Raw genomic sequence first — 24,166 nt, forward strand, 5'->3', positions numbered from 1 at the left:
ATGTTATTTTCATGTCACCTAGATTTTTACCTTTTTATAAACCTTAGGCTGTTTAGAACTGTCCAGATTTGGAGGTCTCAAATTCCTCCAGGACCACAAGGAAGGGACGGGTAGCAGCACGCTTAGGGGTCGTAATTAAACTCGCTTATAACCACTAGGGGGGTAGTAATGGGTAGTAAAAGGATATGATGGCCTGTGCGCTAATGTCACGTGTAGCCCCTTTCATTAAGGAGTGATTACCGGGCATGGCATGGGTATGATCTTGTAGGCTAATCAACTTAGGACTTCCTTTTCCCAATTCCCGTATGTGTTTAAATTCTCTAAATTTCCTTTTCTTTACTTATACATGTATAAGCAGTCCAAACCTCTTTTATCTTCACTATTCGAGTTTCCTTGACCATATATGCATTTAGATGGGGAAAGTTACTTTATTTGCAAATACTTGCTTACCTGTTATTTGACTAATTCATATTGTTTATGTTCGACCGGGACCCACCGTTGTGAACCGCGAGGGGTGCCTAACACCTTCCCCTCAAGGTTATTTCGAGCCCTTACCCTAATCTCTGGTAATGCAAACTAGTTACATGAGTTAATTGCTCTAGGTGCCCTAACGTACCATAATCTGTTAGGTGGCGACTCTCCAAATGCTCAATTCCCAAAAGGAAAAGAGTTGTTCCCCCATGAATGTCGAAACCTGGACTTCTCCGCGAAGGAGGAAAAAGGGGGCGCGACATACCCAAGGCGGCTATTCGTCCTATTAGCCTTTTCACGGCTTTCACACTATCCACGATTGTGATATCTTCGATGGCCTTGATCTTATCGGGCTTGATCTCGATTCGCCGATTAGATACCATGAAGCTGAGGAACTTGCCCGAGCCGACTTCGAAGGCACATTTTCCTAGGTTAAGCTTCATGTTGTACTTCCTCAAGATTTTGAATGTTTCCTGGAAATGAGTTAAATGGTCCTCTACGCGCAGGGACTTAACCAACATATCATCAATATTAACTTCCAATGATTCACCTATCTGTTCCTCGAACATTTTGTTAACTAGGCGTTGGTACGTGGCTCCAGCATTTTTTAGCCCGAAGGGCATTACATTGTAACAGTATGTTCCAAACTTAGTGATAAATGAGGTCTTCTCCTGGTCCTCCGGGTTCATTTGAATTTGATTGTACCCGGAGTAGGCATCGAGAAAGGTAAGGATCTCGTGGTCGGCCGTGGAAAAGAGTCTTTAGGGCATGCCTTGTTTAAATCCTTATAATCTACGCACATTCTAAGTTTGTTCCCCTTTCTAGGGACTACAACTACGTTGTCTAACCATTCGGGGCATTTTACCTCCCGAATAGACCCTATTTTAAGAAGTCTAGTTACCTCATACTTTACAAATACATGCTTCACCTAGGGCTGGGGCCTTCTTTTTTGCTTTACCGGTTTGAACCTGGGGTCGAGGCTTAGCCCGCGTTGTTATTTCCGGTGGGATCCCTGTCATGTCTAAATAGGACCAAGCAAAGCAATCCATGTTATCGATAAGAAATTGAATGAGTTTTTTCCTGAGTCCGGGGGTTAATCCCGTTCCCAGGTATACCTTTTTCTCGGGCATGTACTCGATCAGTATGATCTGTTCCAGCTCCTCGACCGTTGACTTGGTTGCATCGGACACTTCGGGAACAACGAAAGTTCGAGGAGTAAGGAGATCCTCTTCTTTTTCTTCGATTACCTGCTTCTCTCGGTCGAGGCTGGGGACGGTGATTGCTATTTGGCCATCTGCTTATCTTTAGTTCTTGACTTTTCTGAGGTCGAAGGGCTGGTACCGGTATCACCTCGTCGACTGCAAACATTTCCTTTCTAGCGTGTTGTTCCCCGTAAATTGTTTTCACACAATCCACTATTGGGAATTTCATCATTTGATGAAGGGTTGAAGGTACTGCCCTCATGTTGTGGATCTATGGCCTCCCGAATAGTGCGTTATATCTCATGTCGCCTTCAATTACAACGGAATTTTGTATCTTGGATGGTCCCAACCACGTTCACTGGTAGGATTATCTCCCCTTCGTTGTTTCACTTACCATGTTGAAGCCGTTTAAGACTCGAGATGCAGGTACAATTTGGTCCTGCAGGCCGAGCTGCTCTACGACCCTTGATCTGATTATGTTTGTTGAACTACCTGGATCCACGAGAACACGCTTAACTTGAATTTTATTTAACAAAATAGAAATTACCAGGGCGTCATTGTGCGGCTGGGAAATGCCTTTCGCTTCCTCGTCATTGAACGATAGGATGCCCTCGGGCATATAACTCCGAGTTCGTTTTTCTCTAGTAATCGACACCTTGGAACGTTTGAATATAGGCCCCTACGGAACATCGGCACCGCCAATGACCATATGAATTACATGTTGCGGTTCTTCCTACTCATTCTTTTTGTTGGCATCTCTTTCCCTGAAGTGGTTCTTAGCTCGATCACCGAGAAATTCTCGAAGATGACCTTCGTTGAACAATCGAGCTACCTCCTCCCTCAGCTGCCTGCAGTCTTCGGTCCTATGGCCATGTGTGCCATGATATTTACACATGCAGTTTGGATTTATTTGAGAAGGATCGGTTTGTATAGGCCCAGGCCACCTTGTGTCTTTAATCCTTCTAATAGCTGATATGATCCCCGATGCATCAACACTAAAATTATACTCTGATAATTGAGGTGCTTCTGCAGGATCGGTGTGTTTATCAAAACCATTCTTATTCATAAGTCCACGAAAGCTTTGACCTCGATCATTTCTTCGATCGTTCTTAGGAGCGTTACGCCCTGAACCGTTGTTTCTCCGATCCGCGACATATGGCTGATACCATTCCCTATTTGGTATGGGTTCCCTGTCCGTATCCCTCGAGGCCTTAACTGCCAATCTATTAGGATGAACTGAACCCGAGAGGGCTCCCAACTGGCATCCTCAACCATGATCTTCGATTGGTAACGATTATGTACATCTGACCAAGTCACAGCCGGATACTCGATCAGATTTTTCTTCAACTGTCGTGACGCGATCGAACTCCGCTCGTTCAAACCCTGTGTAAAAGCTTGCATGGCCCAATCATAGGAGACTAGTGGTAATTCCATCCGTTCCATTTGAAATCGGGATACGAACTCCCTTAACATCTCATCATTTCTCTGTCTTATCTTAAAAACGTCTGATTTCCTTGTCGCAACCTTTATAGCCCTGGCGCGTGCCTTCACGAAGGCGTCCGCTAACATAACAAACGAATTAATAGAATTCGGTGGCAAGTTGTGATACCAAATCATTTCTCCTTTTGACAAAGTCTCCCCAAATTTTTTCAACAAAACCGACTCGATCTCATCCTTCATGTACTTTCTCATAGAAATTTTTGAAAAACCTTGTTTCAGATTCTTAAACTTATTTATGAATTCCGCTTCGACATCATCATTTAGGTCATTTCCTTTAATCCCGCAAGTGTACGAGGTCATGTGCTCATTAGGGTCACTCGTCCCGTTGTATTTAGGTATATCGGGCATACGGAACTTTTTAGGAATAGGCTTCGGAGCCGCACTCGGAGGGAATGGCTTTTGTACAAATTTCTTGGCATCCAAACCTTTCAAGACCGGGGGTGCTCCCGGTATTTGAACGACACGGGAGTTGTACGTCTCCACCTTTTTGTCATTACCTCAATCTTTTTCTCCCCCGACTCGATTATTTTGGTGAGTTCTTAGAGCATCCTCATAATCGTGGGGTCAATCCCCGAGCCATTACCGTCTGATCTTTCTGGCACCGGCTCAGTACGACGAGTGTTCTCTGGTTCGACTATACTTGGAGTTTTGTGCTGACTTTGAAGATGAGCGATGGCAACCTGTTGAGCTTGAAGCATCTCGAATATTACTTGGAGGCTGACTCCCCCATCTTTATACCTTGTGTTCCTTGGCCATTAGATCGGGCTTCCCTGCGTATACTTCCTCCGGGGTCTGCGCCTAAATCCGCACTCAAAGCAATGTGTGAACTGACATCAACTGGTTCCACATTTAGCACTTCCCAAGGGTTAATTGGTGGTACAGCGACCCCTACATTGTTGTTTTCCCCATGGAATCCAAGACCATCATCGCTGTGTACGGGTGCCTTTTGCGAGTTTGACATGTTTTAACCTGAGAAAAAAATTCTTGACAAGAACAAGTGTGAAAATAACGTGTGTTATCAGAATCAGTACTGAAATAACCACTATTATCTTTATCTCCACGGTGGGCGCCAAACTGTTTACCTCGAAAATACGAGTAACAATTAAACTTGTTTATGATTTTAAAGATACATGATTTAGTTCAATACTAATTAATAACCAAGAAATCTGAAGTACAAATAAACGAAGTAAGTTGAATCAAACCAGTGTTTAAGTAAGTCTCGACCTCGAGCTGTGATGGCCTCGAGGCTGGTTAACAAGAACAGTAAAATAAAGACAAAGAAGCTAAGGGACAATGCTGATGAAATATGAGGAAAGTAAGAGAGTATATTCTTTGCTAATGATTGATGATGATTACAAATGATTGGGGTCCCCTTTATATAATATGGGAACCCTAAATAAGGTACATTTCTATTTACAGTAAAGAATCTTCTTGGGACAGTTGTCTAACCGCCTAGTACGGATTCGTACTAACTCGTATGAATCTATTCCGGAATTTACACCATGATCTTGGGAATGTGGTGGGAATCTTGCTTTTCTGTAACAAACCCGTAACGGCATCATCTCGGGGTGGGTCATACTCGGCTTCGGTGCTTCGCCGCGTACTCCGATCTTCGAGCCTTATACTCTGTCATCAGGCTCGGACTTAGTCCATCGGTCTCGAACTCGACCCATCCTGAACTCGGGCTTGAAGCGACACTTCGAGCCCATAAAATCGGGCATACCTGATTTCGACCGTATACACAGTGTACTACCACCGTACTTACCAGTGGTAAACACAAAGTTAAGGTTCATAAGTAGACCAAATTCTTTTTGATCAGCTGAACCATAAATTCCTTGGACTCGACCCACTAAAGTAGAATTGGGCTCTGGCCCAAGTGTTAGTGGGCTGTCTATCATAACAAGAACCCCGAAGAAAGTTGGGGATTCGGCAGTCATATTGGACTGGGCTATTTGATCTGCAGTTGGATTTTTCCCACTAGCTATGTCGTGAAAATAGAAATCAAATTTTGTTACCTTTTACTTTGCATGGGGAAGTTTTTCGAACCATTTTTCAATAGCCTTGGGTCCTAACTCAACCCCTTGGGCTATTGGCATAGCAATAGCTAAGAAACAAAGCAATAAAACTATATTCATCTTTCCCATCTCTTTTTTTAAAGAATGCATTGAAGATACAAGGAATATATATATATATATATATATAGGTGTGTATAGGAGTTGGTAGCCTGAAATATTAAAAGAAAAAAATGATTGGTTCTTTCTTCATTCAGAGTAGAATATAGAAGTTGTTAATTAATTGACTTTTAATTTCTATTTAATGCAGGAAATCATTTAAAATCGGAAAGGAATAAAAGAAAATAAAAGAAGATGCCCACAGCATTTTAAAAGTATAGTCTAGATTTGTATCCCTTGGGTGCTGCCTTGTCCCGGGCCTTGTTGGGATACTTTATCCATCGTGCTACCTTTTTAACCAAAATTTTGCGGTATAGTCAGTTTTCGGACCGATCAATCAAAAATAGCCAGCGTTTACCAAGTTAATGAAAAATAGCCACCGTTTTGCTGCAATAGAGACCGGTCTAGCATAATATATTGGAGTTCGGTGCACTTGTGTATGAACTCCAGCATATTATGCTGGACCGGTATACTTTGCTGGCTCCAGTATAATATACTGGAGACTGGAGCACTGGTGCTCCAAACTCCAGTATATTATACTGGACCATTATACTTGCTGGAACTCCAGTATATTATGCTGGAGTTCTAGTGTATTTATGCTGGAACTCCATCATATTATGCTGGAGTTCCAGCATACTATCCTGGAACTCCAGTATAATATGCTGGAGTTCAAGTATACTTATGCTGGAACTCCAGCATAATATACTGGAGTATTTTCCGGGTTTTGAACAGTGTTTTCGCTCAGATTTATCTTTACATAAAAAGTGGCTAAATTTCGATTACTTTTGAAATTGGGCTATTTTTGAACGACCAATTGTAAATCTGGCTATTTTTAAAAATATCCCACCTTTTTAATCTGAAATTTGTACCGAGAAGTATAAAATTTAGAGATCCTTAGTTTTGGAGTATCTCTAACTGCTTTATAATTAAAAGACTAATTATTTACGAAATAAGCGCAGTAGAGCAGAATAGATGATTCATATTTACCAAGTCAACTTTAATTTTTGAAGATTGAGTTATTAACCTGGGGCTGGTATCTTTTACACCTCCACATGTGGTAGCAAAAAGAAAAAGCCTATACAGCTCAGGTGTGGGTGTTTATAAAGCCTAAAATACGCATTACATTAATCTGCGGGGGCGAATGTAGCCTTTCGGCTACGGGTTCAACTGAACTCATAAATTTCAACACAGAGTATGAATTTATATGTAAAAACCTACTAAAATTTTAACAAATATTAAAACTCATAACTTAACGGTACAATGAGTGCAATGCTAAAAATCTTAAAAGGTAAACCTATTAAATTTAAATCGTGAATCCACCTCGTTCCAGACGGCTATTTTCTCATACTATTTAGGTTTCGATTTAATTTGACCTTGAATCGCTTGCACACATCATTAACATCACTTTAGAAACATGTTGCTTAATTAAGCAAAAAAGGAAACTTTTGTTCCAGACAATGTTATTAAACTCTTTCTAAGTTAGTCGTTTCACGTACGTAGTGCGAGATGATTAGATTGATTGTCAAAATATAAATAGGGTAATTTTAGCTCTGTAGCTTCGTGGAATGGCTAACAGATGATGCAGACATCAACCATATCTTGTGGTATTTATAAATCTTGTTGATCTGGCAGTTCTCACAAATATGATTAATAGACCTTGGATAAAAATAAACCATAATCAGTGTTGCTCCTTTGGACTATTTTGTATTTCATTTTCTACCAACTACACCTTCATCATATTGATCTTGTCGTTGATATGACAGATGTTACCAAAAATATACTACTGGAATATTACTAGCTTTAACATAGTTAATGTTCTATAGGCCACGGGTTCAAGTCGTGAAAGCAGCCACTAATGTTTGCATAAGGGTAGGTTGTTTACATTTCACCCTTTTTGGTGTGGTCCTTCCCCGACCGTACGAGAATGCAAAATGCTTTAGGCATCGGAAAGCCTTTAAATGTGATTGTAGTTGTTAATACAATCCTCGTAATGGTTGAGCTTTTTTCCTTCTCTCTTTTAATCTTCTTTTTATAATGCTCACTCATTGAACATCATTATAGATTCTTCAAAACTTAATTATTCTACCTCAACTCAACTGCCAAGCCATACATTATTACTCCCTCCGGTTTACATTAAGTGTCCAATTTACTTTTTCATTTTGGTTCAAAATAAATGTCCAGTTATGTAATCAAGAAAGAATTCAATTTGTTTTTACAAAATAACCCCAATGTACATATGATGATAGGCTATAATTGCATATTTTAGTCGCTTATTACACTTGAATTTACTGTACTTTAATTGAGTTTGCGCTTTAATCGCTAGTGTTTTGCACTAATTGTGTGTTTTATGCCTTGTAGGGATTCCGAGCTATATATATGTTATGGAATGAATTTAAGTGATTTGAAGCTTTGAAGTCTGAGTAAAAGCTCAAGAAATTAAGCCGGGATCGTGTTCGGAGGTCATATTTGATAATTAAGTACGAACGAAGACTTGAGGAGGCATATTGCGCACTGTCTAGTAAAATAGACATAACTTTTTGCTCAGAACTCCATTTTGGCTCCACAATATATGGTTGGAAAACTAACTCAAAGGACTACAACTTTCATGTTTTACGTTTTTCCAAATTCCAAACGGAACAGGGTGAAAAACCGCGGCAGAACCGCGGCAGAGTGTACTCACGGACAACTGAAGAATCAGAGGGCATGTTTGGCCGCGGTTCCACCGCGACCGCGGCAAAACCGCGGCAGGAAGCGAAAATTTCAGGGACTAAAGTGCAAAACATGGGATTTTAAGTCCTAAACCCTATATTAAACAAAGGAGGCCGGCCAAGAACAAGAGGGGGACATATTTTGGACATAGATTCGACCTAAGGAGTCAAGAACACATTGGGAGCAAGGAGGAGAATTCTTCTACGAGTTTTTCCTTCCTCTTCCTATTTTTCATTGTTGGTTATGACTTTTAGTATTATAGTTTTACGTACTATTATGAATAGCTAATTTGTTATCTAGAGTTTTGATAGAACCTTTTGTAGGATAAATTCTTGTTATGTTTTTATATAATTGAGCCATAGCTTTTCTCTATTTGTTCAACTACGTTTATATTGTGGTTGGTTGAAGAGCTCTCAATTAGTTGTGCCTATTTAGTATGCATAACTTGGGAGAGAGTGCATATTTAGGTAATTGTTGAACAACACCACTCCCAGAGTATATGAGGGATCAATAACCGAGGGTTTAAAGGCGGGATTAGGGATAACGAAGCCTTGGGTGTAATCTAAAGTGAATTGTGTTAAATAAAGCAAGCTAGTGTATCTCGGGAGAGTGCAACTAGCAAATTGTCGTAATTACTCGGGAGAGATTTACGGTAATAAGAGTGCCCATGTTCGGTAGAGAATACTTAGGCGAAATTATAGAAGACATAGCGAGAAGGATTCCGACAATGGGGGAAATCATAACTCTAGACCTCCTTAATCTTTTCTCTAACCCTCAGTATCGTTAGTTGTTAATTTACTATTTTAATTTATTAGTTAATTAGTTAAACACAAAAATCTTAATATCTATAAGTTAGGAGTTGTTCAAGCTCGTCTTCTTGGTGATAGTGAACAGCTGTAGCTAAACCTTAGTTCTCTGTGGGATTCGACTCCGGACTTGTAAACTGGATTATATTTGCAGCGACCGCTTAGTCCTTTTTATAAGGCATAGTTGGGCGTGATCAAATTTTGGCGCCGTTGCCGGGGAACTAACGGTGTAGTTGTAGCTGTATATATTGCTAAGGTTCAAGTTTGAACTTTTAGTTTGTTTTATTTTTTTTTTATTTTTTTTTATTTTTTTATAACTGTTGATTTGAGAAACATGGCATCTTGTAATTATGGGAATTTAAGTGTAGATAATTCTACTATTGATCTCCATACATATTGTCAAGGAAACCACCCGTGGTAAAATTTTCAAAACGTTCGTAAGAGCGAGTTATGTGCACCAACTCAATCTTATTTGTGGAATGTGTGTGATGTGTGTGGTGGTAAAAATGGTCACCTTCATGGTTGTGCTTATATTTTTTATTTTCCCCCAACCCCTTACTATGATGGTTCGACATTTTGTGAAGTTAATAGAAACAAAGAACCTGGGAATGCGGACCTGAAGGAGATCAAGGATATGCTAAAGTGTCTTCTGGAACAAAACAATGAGAAACAATTGCACATAGAAAGGCAAGAGGCAACTATTCGCCAGTTGGAGGCTCAATTGAGTCAAGTGGTTGGAGCTTTTAATGCTCAACAATCTAATATTGATGATAGTAGCCAAGAAGAGCATGAATTTGAGGTATTAATTGGGGAGGTCAAAGCAGAACATCAACAACCTAGCCAACTAGAATTTGAAGATGTCAATGTTGAAGAAGTGAGACTAGAGTCAGCCAAGGACATTGAGGATACAAATTTTGTTGACTCTAGTATCATTGATGTTGAGGATGCTGAAAGTCCTGAAGTTCATATGTGTGAGTGCATTGGTCCTCACTCCAAACATTTTTCTACATTGTGCTTGGATGACGATATGAAAATAGAGTCATCCGAGCCGATTGAGAAGTCAAGGAATGAAGAACAAGGTGCCTATATTCTGGAATTTTTCTTACCAGAAAGACAGGACTACATACCTCATCTAAAAGCCAAGAAGTGTAGAATAGTACAATGGTTGCTTGAACCAATTAGATTTGTTCCTCCACCCCTGGAGCATAGCCGAAAACTTGATGCCAAATTGGGGGTTCAATTCATAAGTTCGAGGTGGAGGCAAAAAGTGATTCGCGTCGTGCTGCGACGTTAAATNAACCTAGGGAAGTTGACCTAAAGAAGCTCGAAGATATGTTAAAGTGCATTTTGGAACAACAGAGTAAATTACTACTGCGGATAGAAAGGCAGGAGGAAACTATTCACAACTTGAAAGTTCACATGAGTCAACTGGTTGAAGTTTTTAATGCTCAACAAGCCAATATTGTGAATAGTATCCAAGAAGAGCGTGAATTAGATACAGAAACTTATGAGCTAGAGGAGGAGGCTAGAGTAGAACACCAACAATCAATCGCACTAGATTTTGAGGATGTCAATGTTGTAGAAGAGATACTAGAGTCAACCAAGGATATTGAGGATACATATTTAGTTGACTCTATTGTCATTAGTGTTGAGAATGTAGACAGTCCCAATGTTCATGTAGTTGAGCGCATTGGTCCTCACTCCAAGCATTTTTCCACATTGTGTTTAGATGATGATATGGAAATAGAGTCGTCCGAGCCATTTGAGGAGTCAAGGAATGAGGAACAAAGTGCTTACATTCTGGAATTCTTCTTGCCAGAAAATCGGGATTACACACCTCATCAAAATGCCAAGAAGTGCTGAATACTACATTATTTTATTGGGCCAGCCAGATTCATTCCACCACCCCAGGAGCATGATCATAGAGCATAATCAAAACTTAGGGTCCGATTCATAAGTTCAAAGTGGAGGCAGAAAGTGATTCACGTCGTGCCGCGACGTTAAATCAAGCGCTCGTTGGGAGGCAACCCAGCTTTATTGCTTTCTTTTATTTTTTTTATATATTTTTTTATTATATTATTTTTGTAGTGTCAATTTTTTTTATTTTCTAGGAGCATGGAAAGCAAAGGTATTGGAAGGATGCACCAACAAATGAAATGGTTAGAACTAAGTGTGAGGTACCCGCACGAAGGACCAAGCTGGGAGAAGTCTGAGTACCCCATGAGCTGCTAGTGCTTCGGCCTTTGGCTACCAGGGAGTTTCTTTTACCCTCTTTTATGTATTGGTGTGCATTGAGGACAATGCACAATTTTAAGTGTGGGGTGAGGAGATTGTCTGGGTGACTTTTCATGCTACTTTAGCTGTGTTCGTTTAATTAAATAATTTTTTTTTAAAGATTGGACTTTTCCTGATAACGGATCTTCTAGACAGTTTTCTTGAGGGAAGTAAGTCTAAAGAAAATACCAAAAAGATTTTTTGTTTTGTTTTAGGTAGTGTAGTAACTCCCCCTTGGTTTTTCTTTGGGTCACGGTTCTTTTCCAAGGGTTTTATTTGAACCGGGTGTAGTTAGTTTTTTTTTTAAGGAATAAGAGCCATTGGGTTGTATTTTGAATTGAAGCAATATCTCTTGACTTTGTTATGGCTTGAGAATAGTGAGTACTTTGGTTGTGACGCTTAGGCTCAGTTTTTGACTCTTGTATAAGTACCTTAAATTGTATGATCTTAAATTTGCTTAACTGCTCTGACTAGGGTGTCTTGATGAATCCAATCCTGAGTGAGTTATGTGCCATGTGTGTGTAAGGTTTTGTGTTATTCTGTGCATTGCATTTGATGCCTAGAACTTGCCCCGTGTATTTGCAAAGCGAAATAGTAGTGTTGTTCAGTCTTGAAAGTGATATAGGCGTTTTCTTGTTGAGCCAGATATGTATATTTTACCCACCTAATTGTTATGTATCGTAGTTAACCTCGTTGAGCCTATAATCCTTTTTCTTTGGCAACCACATTACAAGCCTTACCCATTTGTTTGAATTAACCATCTATTTAAGCCTTTTCACCTCTCATGAGCACTTGAATTATTTATGAACTTTGTAAAAGTTAAAGTGTGGGGTGGTTGGTTTGGCTTTTGAGTGGAACTAATAAAATAAGGAGAAATGTGCACTATTTTAAAAAAGGAAGAGCCACTTGAATTGAAAAAAAAAATATAGTTGGATTGTTGTGAAAAAAAAATTCCTTGATAAGTGGTGGTTCTTGATGTAAGTGTGCTTAAAGAAGAATGGGGTAATTTACATTGATGTGAAGGTGGAATTTTGGTTTGACATAAGTATTGGGTTTAAATGTTAAAATGTATGTATTAAAGTGCTTAGGGAGGTGTAGTCACTCTTATATCTAAATGTATCCTACCCGTCCCGTAGCCTACATTACAACCAAATAAAGTCCTAATTGATCCAAGATTGAATGAGCTCGATTAGTGGAGTAGTACACTACGGGCAAGCTTATGGTGCATCTTTTGTGGCATATGAATGTTATTTCTGAGAGTGAGTGAATTCTTTCTATCTTGAGTTCCTAAGTGTTCTTCAATTTTATTGTGTGGAACTACTCTCTTTTGTTGTGTGAGGGCACTTGATTCATGAAGGAAAGGTAATGTCAGTGACCTCTATGTTAGAGTAAGTAGGCGAGTTGTGAATAATGCGTGGCACTTGTGAGTCAAATCTTGAGGTGAAGATGTTACGCTTTTGTGCTTAGTCTATTTTAAATACTCTTGGTGTGATGAGTTAGGAGAATTGTTTAAAAAGGTCGTGTCTATAAAAAAAAAGTGTAGTTTGATTGCTCGAGGACGAGCTATGGTTTAAGTATGGGGTGTTGATGATAGGCTATAATTGCATATTTTAGTCGCTTATTATACTTGAATTTACTGCACTTTAATTGAATTTGCGCTTTAATCGCTAGTGTTTTGCACTAATTGTGTGTTTTATGCCTTGTAGGTGTGATTCCGAGCTATATATATGTTATGGAATGAATTTAAGTGATTTGAAGCTTTGAAGTCTGAGTAAAAGCTCAAGGAATTAAGCCGGGATCGTGTTCGGAGGTCAAATTTGATAATTAAGTACGAACGAAGACTTGAGGAGGCATATTGCGCACTGTCTAGTAAAATAGACATAACTTTTTGCTCAGAACTACATTTGGGCTCCACAATATATGGTTGGAAAGCTAACTCAAAGGGATACAACTTCCATGTTTTACGTTTTTCTAAATTCCAAACGGAACAGGATGAAAAACCGCGGTTTTGCCGACAATTGGGGAAATCATAACTCTAGACCTCCTTAATCTTTTCTCTAACCCTCAGTATCGTTAGTTGTTAATTTACTATTTTAATTTATTAGTTAATTAGTTAAACACAAGAATCTTAATATCTATAAGTTAGGAGTTGTTCAAGCTCGTCTTCTTGGTGATAGTGAACAACTGTAGCTAAACCTTAGTTCTCTGTGGGATTCGACTCCGGACTTGTAAACCGGATTATATTTGCAGCGACCGCTTAATCCTTTTTATAAGGCATAGTTGGGCGTGATCAACATATCCCTAAAAAGTTTTCTTACTCCTCACATTAAATATTTAATTAGGGATAGTTTAGTCATAGTAGGTATTTTTGTATAGAATTTAGTATTTCCTTAATGGGCGTGCTAAAAGTAAATTGGACACTTATTGTGAATCGAAAGGAGTAAATCATTGAATGGAAGGTGAAGGCATTTAGAACCTCGTTGCTATCGTTGAGCTTATAAAAGAAGAGTGAAAGATGAATTGAATTAAATTCAAACCAAACAAATAAAATAAGGATGATGATAGCCACATGATAGATAAAATAGCAATTATCACTCTCTACCAAAAGCCAATAATTCAAGCAAAGGCGGACCCCCCATTATCACCTAAGCAGCTTTCTAATACCGCAAGTCTATTTCCATCCCTACAAGGCTAACTACCACAAGAAACCATGTCAAGATAGTATGTCGAAACGAATAAAATATCTAAAAGGAAGTTTGTCCCTCTTTGTCGTGATTAATTGAAAGAGCAGCTCGGTGCACAAAGCACCATGTTCACACAAGGTTCGGGGAAGGGCTGCACTCCAAGGGGTGTAATGTAGGCACCATACCCTGATGCAAGCATTAGTGGCTGATTCCACAGCTCGAACCCAAAACCTATAGGTCATACGGAGACAACTTGCGTGTTGCTCCAAGGCTCACTTCCTTATCATAGTTAATTGAAGAAAGTATTTACAGCAGGGAAAAACAAGAAAAGCGTCAAAAATGCATATATTAAAAGGCAGAAAAACAGATCTTTTTCCTGTGCTAAGACAGAGAAGAAGTGGGAGTGCTTCGTTGTTTCTTGAGTTGTTCAGAAAATGGGAGCTGAGGTGAGTAAACAGGTGGAAAGACGAAAATCTATTCATACTCAGAAGAAAATCTTGTATGATCTCAAGGAGAAAAATGGATGCAATTTCCCTGGTTGTGATTATCATGTACAAGACAGAAAAAATTGGATGTCAGCACTTATCCCTGAGAAACTCCACGTCAACAAGATTGTTTGGTCAGGTACCCAAAGGCGGATTCAGAATTTAAATTTAATTAGTTTAACTTTTAGGTTCTTAGTATGAATTTGTTGCACTTGAAAATCTTTATTGAAATTTTGATGATAATATATATATATATATATATACTGCAGAGGCGAATAGAATACTTCATAATGAGTTCAACTGAAACTAGTATTTCCGAGCAATATATATATATATATATATATATATATATATATATATATATATATATATATATATATATATATATTGCTCGGAAATACTAGTTTCAGTTGAACTCATTATGAAGTATTCTATTCGCCTCTGCAGGCACACATGATTCAGCAACTAACAAGATTGGAATCCCATTCATCTCTCGCCCTTTTGCTCAATGCCAATCTTTGTCCATTTATGAGCAACTAGTAATTGGCGCTCGCGTTCTTGACATCCGTGTTCAAGAAGATCGCCGTATATGCCATGGCATCCTTCTTTCCTACAACGTTGACGTCGTTATCAACGACGTCAAGAAGTTTCTGTCCGAAACACATTCGGAGATAATAATCCTAGAAATTCGTACTGAATTCGGCCATGATGATCCCCCGGATTTCGACAAGTACCTAGAGGATGAGCTAGGGGAACTTCTCATCCACCAAGATGACAATGTTTTCAACAGGACAATTGCAGAATTATTGCCAAAGAGAATAATATGTGTTTGGAAACCAAGAAAATCACCTCAGCCAAAACATGGAAGTCCATTATGGAGTTCAGGTTACCTAAAAGATAACTGGATAGATACCGACTTACCTGAAACGAAGTTTGAGAGCAACATGAAGCATTTGAGTGAGCAGCCACCTGTAACATCTCGGAAATTCTTTTACAGGGTGGAGAATACGGTCACGCCACAGGCTGATAATCCGGTCCTGTGTGTGAAACCTGTGACTGATCGGATTCATCCATATGCGAGGCTGTTTGTAATGGAATGTATTTCTCGAGGTTATGGTGATCGGTTGCAGATATTTTCATCAGACTTTATAGATGAAGATTTTGTGGATGCATGCATTGGTCTTACAAATGCAAGGATTGAAGGGAAGTTCTGAATCTGAATGAATGTTTACGTCTAAATAGTATATATACGTATGTATTTCAGAAATTTTAGTTATATGTATATAGTTTGAGTAGCAAGCAGGAGTACACCCCTACTTGCTGAAGATGGATTATTCTCTAGTCTGTATATAGGTCTTGTACGGTCCAACTTGTTTGAGATCGAGACGTAATTGTTATTGTAATTCGTTTTCTGTTGTAAGATTATTTTGAGGAATTGAACATGACATATAAGAAGAAATACACTCTTAGCTTCATTTCCAATATAGAAATTTGCCATGTTCTTTTGTCCCTCTGGTAAAAACAGTTCAGTATCTCAAAAAAGTAGTCTCTTGTTTATAATACATCCACCATTTTCTTGATCAAACAGAAACTTGTATTGTCCAACAAATATTATGAAACTGTAAGGTAAAAAAGGGCAGCCCAGTGCATTAAGAATCTCGTATTGACGCAGGATCCCAAAAAGGACCACACCCTAAGCGGTGTGATGTAAACAGCCTACCCTAATGCAATGGTTGAATAATTGACACATTGGAAGTGAATGACTTTGTTGAACAACCAACCAAAAGCTTCCATTATGGATCCAGGAAAAAGGAAAAAGGAACATTGAATATTAGTACGAGATTTTACCCGATGGTTCTGAAGGGAAGCCTTGACGTAACTGGTAAAGTTGCTGCCACGTAACCATGAGGTCACGGGTTCGAGTCATAGAAGCAACCTTTTGCAGAAATGCAGGATAAGGCTGCATACAATAGACTCTTGTGATTCAGTCCTTCTCCGGACACCGCGTATAGCAGGAGCTTAGTGCACCGAGCTGCCCTTACTTTACCCAATGGTCACATTGAATAAAAAGAGCAGCCCTGATGAATATCTTAGGATTCCTCCTATAGCCGCAAACGAGCCAATTTTGCATCTTGCACGAAAACAGATTGTATCTTGTGCTCATGATCAGGGTCTTTAGAGCAACGTTCGGATACAGCTGCTTCTCTTGTTGGCTCAGGACGATGAACTGCTCATGATCAGAGTCTTTAGAGGAACGTTCGGATACAGCTGCTTCTCTTGTTGGCTCAGGACGACGAACGATACGGGAAGTTGATCATAGAGGAAAGTGGGGTTAGACCATTGTTAAAGTTGGCTAAGGAATGAAGAATGGAGGGTCAAGAAAATGCCTCAAGGGCAATTGGTCTTCTTGGACTGATCCAGAAAGCGTCGAACACATTGTAAATGCTGGTGTTTGTTCAGTATTTGCGAAAACAGTGAGGTACCCCTCAGGTAGTGACTTTGAAGATGATAAGAACGGAACACACAGAGCAAAGTGAAATGTGTATGAGATTAGCCTTGATGTATAGGTAAACCACTAACCTTGTCCAATGGACAGAACATATCGCGTTGTTGTATATGTGCTTTTACAGTTTACTCTCTGGTTTCATCTGTTCTAGACTTGTAGTACTTTTTGTTTCCCTTCATGTTAGCAGGGGAAGAGAGCTGTTAGAAGCTTCATTTTGATGTTCCATGGTTCTTATTTGTCAGCCATCAGGATAATAAATCATTTGATTTGTCAAATGTTATCATATTATTATGAAACAAAAATGCATATATGTTTCCTAGTTTAGGTGATTCTATGAAGCCAATGTGACTATCTTTTCTTCTTTTTTCCTTCTAAGCTGGATCCAGATGAAGACAAAAGATCCATACCTTATAGAACTTGATCTCAATGAGTAAGAGCAGCTCCACAAAGCATTGACAATACAAACTGAAGTATCTCATCAGTCATTACACTAAAATTGGCTTTTAGTAAGTTACAAAACCATGAATAGTGTAGACACCTCTATCCCATCAAACATAAACTCTTAATGCCTCCACGAATTATTGACAACCAATCAAGCCTACATCTAGGCTAGTCAAAGTTAACAATCATGAATCATGTCTAGCGTATATACTTCAGATATGACATAAATTCTTAATATTACTCACTAATTTGCCCAGAACTATTGATAATCAATCAGTCAAACAAAAATCTCGAAATAGTAAGAGTCTAATATATGACCTTCAATTATCAAATTCCCTTTTCAAAGTCCATTCTATACTAAAATAATATAATTTGCCAGTCTAACACTTAACCTTCAAAGCAGGGTTTTCGCAAATTACAACCACCAATCCACAACTCAGGATAAGTAGCGGATACATCAAACTCACCACACGTCCTTCTTCATTACACATAATTATAACAAACCATACTAAAGCATTCATATACTGTTGATCTAGTCAATTTAGACTCATTCAAAGAACAGGTCGATTCCCAGCGTTTTCTCATGAACTTACAAAGAACCAAGATCCCCACAACCTATATTGCCCGGATTCTCCAAAATGTTGCGCACCTTTGTCGGATCCTCCAAAAATGTTTTTGGAGGATCCAACACGCACCCGGCAATATTTTCGGAGAGTCCCAGCAACATAACCCACAACACTATCCAAAGAACCAATCTCTGAAGACATATAGCCAGAACAAAAAACACAAAAGCAACATATGTAAAATGTAAATGGAAGGGCAATAAAAGCTAGCAGCTGATAATTGATCAATCTTCCAAACATGTATGTATATACATGTACAGAAAGTGCACATTTCCAAAAGCTTCAAGCTGAAACACTAGTCCATAACCATTACTACTAATCCTAATAGGCAATAATAAAGCAGGGAACCATAACCATATCCTAATCATTACTTCAAGAAACTAAAAGGTGACCATATGCAATATGATCATTCGAGAAAACATTAAATGGTTCATCCCTTTTAACACTTCAAAATGACATTAACCAAAAAAGAGTACTAGAAAGCATAGAAAAAAGAGCGCAAAATGTGAAAATACACATTTACCCTCTCAGTTCTACAGAGCTTCAACGACCACTGCTGTTGGGGCATTCACGTGCAAAATGCCCTTCTTCACCACACTTGAAACAACCACCACCACCTCCTCCTCCGCCACTACCACCATATCTCCCACCTCCACCACCATATCCACCGCCGCCGCTGCCATATCCCCCGCCACCACTACCATAACCACCGCCGCCGCCACCCTGAGTACATTCCCTCGCAAAATGCCCTTCTTCTCCACACTTATAACACCCGCTTCCACCACCACCGCCGCCGCCATATCCACCACCACCACCATACCTACTACCACCGCCACCTCCGTATCCACCGTCACCTCCATAGCGACCACCGCCGTAACCACCATCACCTCCACCATATCTACCACCTCCACCGCCGCCATATCCGCCACCACCACCACCATATCGACCCCCGCCGCCACCTCCACCACTTCCGCCACGGCCACCACCTTGAACAGACGCACCATCCGGTCCAGTAACATTAACAGCCTTAGTACGGCCATCATCACCAGACTCAACTTCAAACTCAACGACCTCACCTTCAGCTAAGCTACGAAAACCTTCAGATCTGATACCAGATTGATGAACAAACAGATCTTCACCGCCATCATCAGGAGTGATGAAACCGAAACCCTTTTGATCATTGAACCATTTCACGGATCCCTTGATCCTACGTCCCTGATCACTCTCCGACGCCATAGTAGCACAGAAACAAACCCTAGCGAAACCCTAGAGACTTTTTAGAGAGCTTTGATCTCTTGGTATTTTCACCAGTAGTGTGGGCTTTATTATGTTGCGGTGGCTGAGTTATATTGTGATTGAGAGTGCCACGTTTTTTGGGGAGAGAGGTTGTGGGCCCATCGGACCGGATCATTTTATCCGAATCCATTTTGTGTATTAAATTAATGTGTTTTTCATTAAATAAATAATATTCCTTTCATTTTTCCCTATAATTTGTGTTATACGGTAGTGTTTGTGTTTGACTTGTTAAGAGTTAAGACCACAATAGCAAGACTTATCTTACCCTTACCATCTCCATTGGGAACATCCTGTATGCAAACCGCTCAGACGCCAGATGTGAGAGCCCATGAGTCCCCACTAAGTCTCACTACTATGGATGTAGACATGACCCAGAACACTCCCATTATTGAAGGAAGGGAAAATAACTCAACACTAGAACCTTCCCATCACAAGCACCCTAGAAATTACGAGTATACTAAAGATTGTTCCTTCTTGAACAAACTAACCAACAACTCCCTAAGTCAGCAAGATTTGTTCAAAGTAACATAGATGAGGTCGAAAACCCTTTCGCCTCAAATGAGGTGGATAATATCCTTAACTCGGATGGCTTCATCCCTATCACCGGAGCGAATGTACAAAAACTGGTCAAATGCCCTTATCATAAAAAAATTCGGAAGAAGAGTGGGATACCTAATCCTACAACAAAAACTTCATGCTATATGGAAACCTTCGGAACAAATCTCACTAATAGACCTTGGAAATGACTATTAACTAGTAAAATTTAATAAAAGAGAAAACTACGACAAAGCCTTGCATGAGGGGCCTTGGTTCATAGGCAACCAATACCTAACAGTAAGGAAATGGGAGCCCACTCAGAAGCTTACCTAACGTACTCGGCGATCTGGGCCAGTATCCCAGAACTCCCTACGGAGTTTTATGATACTACAAGAAAAGAGAGCAACAACGACATTTAATCAGCGACGTATAAAATAAATGTCGGAAAATAACTAATTTTATGACAGATACTACTCATAATTCTCAATCTTCTGATCGAGGTTATTAAGGTGTGGGTAAGTATTTTTTTTCTCCTGTGATTTTCATTTTATTATGTTAACTGGATTGAATTTCCTGCCTTTAAAATGGTTGTAAGCTTTTCTTTTATTGTTATGTATTGAAGTTTGTTGTGATTGTTGTTGATTGGTTTGGGAAGTGGTATGTAGGATTTATTTATGAATTTAACAGTTCTCTGCTTATGTTATAGGTAGTGGAGTATTGAAATTGACCAATTTGGGATAAAATATTAGTATTTGCTTTGTCTTTTTATTTTTATTTTACTTTGTATTTGCAGTTTCTATTACATTTCAGTGGTTGGTTATTCTTCTAGTGAACTTTGTCTTATACTTATCTATAATATGATTCTTTTACTGTTCTGTTCTGTCTACCAGAGAGGAGAAAGCCTTGGAACTGTGGCACCAGATAACCATAAGCTCATTATTCATGAAGGACTTACAATGTTGGATTCTTCAAGGAGATGACATTCTGCTTTTCAGTAAGAATATGGATATTAGTACTATTTATAAGTCTATGAGAAATATGACTTGTAGTATGATCATTAACGAAATATGGCCTGTGAATTCGAGTTGATTGTGATTCTAAACCTTGCAGGCCAGTCAACAGGATCATCTCCTTCAACTGGGATAAATAAGTATGTAGTTTGTATTACTTACTACTAAATCAACACACTAGCATGACTATTACTTTGGGAAATTGAAGCGACGGCTGTTTTTTTCGAGGAAATCCACTTATTTGTTCATCTTTTACCATTGAATTTAATGTCAATTTTAGGTGAAGTAAATATTCTTTGTGTGAGAAAATTATTAAGACCAACGGGTTGGGTATAAGGGTGGCAAACGAGCGGGTCGGGTCGGGTCGAATATAAGTGGGTCGAAAATGGGTAATGCATAAATGAATAAATTATCTGACCGATCCATATTTAATACGGATAAAAAATAAGTTAATCAGCAAATAATATAAAATATTCATATTATCCACGATTTTTTGAATATGATCACTTTTGAAAGAATTCCTACTCTTCCAAACTTAGGGAACACTCAATTTGAGACGTTAGAAATATAAAAGTTTAAACTATTAGTTATTCATTAGTTAACCATTTTTAAATGGATAATATAATTATTATTGTTATAAAATAACGACTGGAAGATCAATGTAGAACCTGAGTGTGTGATGTGTAAACAAGAAAAGGAAACAAGAGATCACCTATTCTGGCAGTGTGATTATGCAACTCAAGTGTGGAACAAAATGTGCAGATGGCTTGGAAGGCAGAAATTGGGAAATGGCTACTGGCAACAGTTTCTTCAATGGACCATAAGGCAAGCAAAAGGAAAATCCACTTATGCAATGATATTCAGAATGATGTATGCAGAAGCTGTGTACCATATATGGCTTGAAAGAAACATAAGAGTATTTGAGAAGAAGAACAGAAATGAGGAGCAAATTGCAAAAGATATAGCATATGTAGTTAGTGCTAGAGTTACTCCCAGGAACAAACAATATGTGTACAGTTTATGTTTCTAGGAAGATTAGTATAGGAAGTAAGCAAAAGATCAGCAAGCTGTGTTAGCTTTGCTTTATTTTGTAAATACTTTTGGTGATTAATATAAAGAATTTAGTTACCAAAAAAAAAAATAACGACTATAAAGTAAATTAACCGAAGATAAGTATAGAGAAAGAGATTCATATATTATTCAACTTCAAACTGATGTACATAATAAACTGAAATCTCCTCTATTTACAGAAGAAAGGAAGCTATTGTGTAAGCTACTACTGCAAGCTGTTATGTAAGCTGCTTGAAAACTGTTATTGTACCAGATATAGATAATCTTCTATCTGGGGTTAATATTTATCCATAACGGAGTACCGAAATGATAAGCTTCTTCGGGAGACTTATTTCCAACAGAGTATCAAATAGATACGACGGAGCCCTATATAAAGCTTATTCACAACGGAGTACTACTTGAATATCTATAATTTAATATATATTTATAATAATTATCCATTTTTGATCCACTTTCAAAAAATTTATTATCCAATTTATATTTTAATAAATAATAAAAATAAATAACTATTTTACCGTTAGTGGGTAGTATGAAGTCCAATAATGGAATGGTCAAAGCGATGGGACAATAGAGCACGTATTGCTATGCACTGCCCTATCCCGCTGTTCCTGTCCTTCCTAACAGATCACCTCCTCAAATGTTTTGTTTTTGTATTCCTATAGTTTCTTTGTTTGTTTCCCGTGCAAAATTTATTGGTCAAATTTCTACCCAAGCCAAAAGTATTTTTTTTGTAAAAATACCTTTTTTTTTAACCTGAGGTGTTTGGCCAAGTTTTGGAAACAGAAGTAATTTTGAAAAAGCAAAAAAATAGCTTCTCCCCAAAAGCAGAAGCAGAATCAATTTTGATTTTTCTTCCTACCAAAAACATCCTTTGCAAAATATTACATATAACCAAAATAACCTTACTTAGTTTAAACTATTATGTAATATAAAATAAATTTTGGGATAAACTTTCATATTTATTGAATAATTTTTTGATATATTTAAATTATCTTGAAAAAATAAAGTACTTTTCAATTTTTTTTCTTCATATTTTACTTAAATAAAATAAAAAACTTAATTATTATCTTTGATATTAAATATTTATAATTATTTATCTACTTATATATATTAACTATTAAGCAAATCTTTTCATGTTCTTATTTGTAATTTGACACTTAAAAATACATTTTTGAAAAGCTTGGCCAAATACAAATTATTATTCAAAAGTGTTTCAAATTGATTAGCCAACGCAAGCTGCTTTTCTCCAAAAATATTTTTTTGAAAAGCACTTTTGAAAAAAATATTTCTAAAATAAGCTAATTTTTCAAGTTTGACGAAACATGCTATAAAATAAGTGAAAATGAACTCGTATATTGGTTTTAGTGAATGAATAAAACTTAGTTTATCACCTTTTTCACATATCGTGAGAAAATGGTAGGGTAGCAAACTTTTCTTTGGTCGAAGTGCCTTCGAGACAAGGAGGTGACGATCAACTCTCTAACATTTGAGAACAGAGAGGAGGTCAAGATTTGAAACTTATTGATAAGGAATTTTTATCCTTTTAAGTTATTAAATTTTAAATTAATAATTTATATATAATTATTAGGATTACATTGAATTTTTTGTTATTGTTATTGTTGTTGTATGTATAATTAATGAAATTGTTTGATCAAACTTATTGGGTTCAACCGAACCCATAAACCGCATGTTAGCTCCGCCCTATTTGAGGTAAAAATATCACGGTCTAGCCAGTTTTCGGACTGGTCATTTAAAAATAGTGAGAATTTACCAAGTCAATAAAAAATAGCCACTATTTTGTTGCAACATAGACCGGTCCATCATAATATACTGGAGTTCGGTGCACCTGTATATGAACTTCCAACATATTATGCTGGAACTCCAACACACGGAAAGTTCTAGCATAATATACTGGAGATTCGAGCACTTGTGTATGAACTTCCAGCATATTATACTGGACCGGTATACTTTGCTGGAACTCCAGTATATTATGCTGGAGTTCTAGTGTACTTATGCTGGAACTCCATCATATTATGCTGGAGTTCCAGCATACTTATCTTGGAACTCCAGTATAATATGCTGGAGTTCAAGTATACTTATGCTGGAACTCCAGCATAATATACTGGCGTATTTTCTGGGTTTTGAACAGTATTTTTGCTCAGATTTATCTTTACATGAAAAATGGCTAAATTTCGATTACTTTTGAAACTGAGTTATTTTTGAACGACCACTTGTAAATCTGGCTATTTTTGAATTTCTCCCCTATTTGAGATTCATATTAGTCAAAGCTTAAGAATCTTATCTTTAAACGTAAATTTTAAGATGCAGATGATTTACAAAAATTTAATATATTACAATTATTAGTAATAAAAAAAATAAG

At 38.0% G+C, this 24,166-nt stretch overlaps 3 protein-coding genes across 3 annotated transcripts in view; 1 reads left to right on the top strand and 2 right to left on the bottom strand.

Moving 5' to 3' along the window:
* Positions 1-5,626, bottom strand: part of LOC109213153 (dirigent protein 21-like) — an 18,316-nt gene extending 12,690 nt beyond the window's left edge. Inside the window, exons 1-2 of the mRNA XM_019376910.1 lie at positions 5,618-5,626; positions 4,908-5,188 (exon numbers count right to left, since the gene is read on the bottom strand). Of these exons, the coding sequence (XP_019232455.1) occupies positions 4,908-5,188; positions 5,618-5,626 (290 nt within the window). The remainder of the gene's footprint in view (positions 1-4,907; positions 5,189-5,617) is intronic.
* Positions 5,627-13,768: 8,142 nt separating this feature from the next.
* On the top strand, positions 13,769-15,784 carry LOC109213157. Its single transcript, XM_019376914.1, has 2 exons — positions 13,769-14,441; positions 14,750-15,784. Exons 1-2 carry the CDS (start codon positions 14,252-14,254, stop codon positions 15,514-15,516), a joined length of 957 nt encoding a protein of 318 aa, XP_019232459.1. The 5' UTR covers positions 13,769-14,251; the 3' UTR covers positions 15,517-15,784.
* A 2,279-nt stretch (positions 15,785-18,063) lies between these two features.
* LOC109213158 (glycine-rich protein 2-like) lies at positions 18,064-19,217 on the bottom strand. Its single transcript, XM_019376915.1, has one exon. The coding sequence runs from the start codon at positions 19,106-19,108 to the stop codon at positions 18,416-18,418; it is 693 nt and encodes a 230-aa protein (XP_019232460.1). The 5' UTR covers positions 19,109-19,217; the 3' UTR covers positions 18,064-18,415.
* Between the last annotated feature and the right edge of the window lie 4,949 nt (positions 19,218-24,166).

This window comes from Nicotiana attenuata, unplaced genomic scaffold, assembly GCF_001879085.1.
Source record: "Nicotiana attenuata strain UT unplaced genomic scaffold, NIATTr2, whole genome shotgun sequence".
NCBI classification, from domain to species: Eukaryota; Viridiplantae; Streptophyta; class Magnoliopsida; order Solanales; family Solanaceae; genus Nicotiana; species Nicotiana attenuata.

What these genes read in the sequence shown, in the direction of transcription:
- LOC109213157 (XM_019376914.1), top strand. Translation starts at nt 14,252, where the DNA reads ATGGGAGCTGAGGTGAGTAAACAGGTGGAAAGACGAAAATCTATTCAT. An exon ending in CAACAAGATTGTTTGGTCAG is followed by an intron (nt 14,442 to 14,749) that starts GTACCCAAAGGC and finishes TCGCCTCTGCAG; the next exon opens with GCACACATGATTCAGCAACT.
- LOC109213158 (XM_019376915.1), bottom strand. Translation starts at nt 19,108, where the DNA reads ATGGCGTCGGAGAGTGATCAGGGACGTAGGATCAAGGGATCCGTGAAA.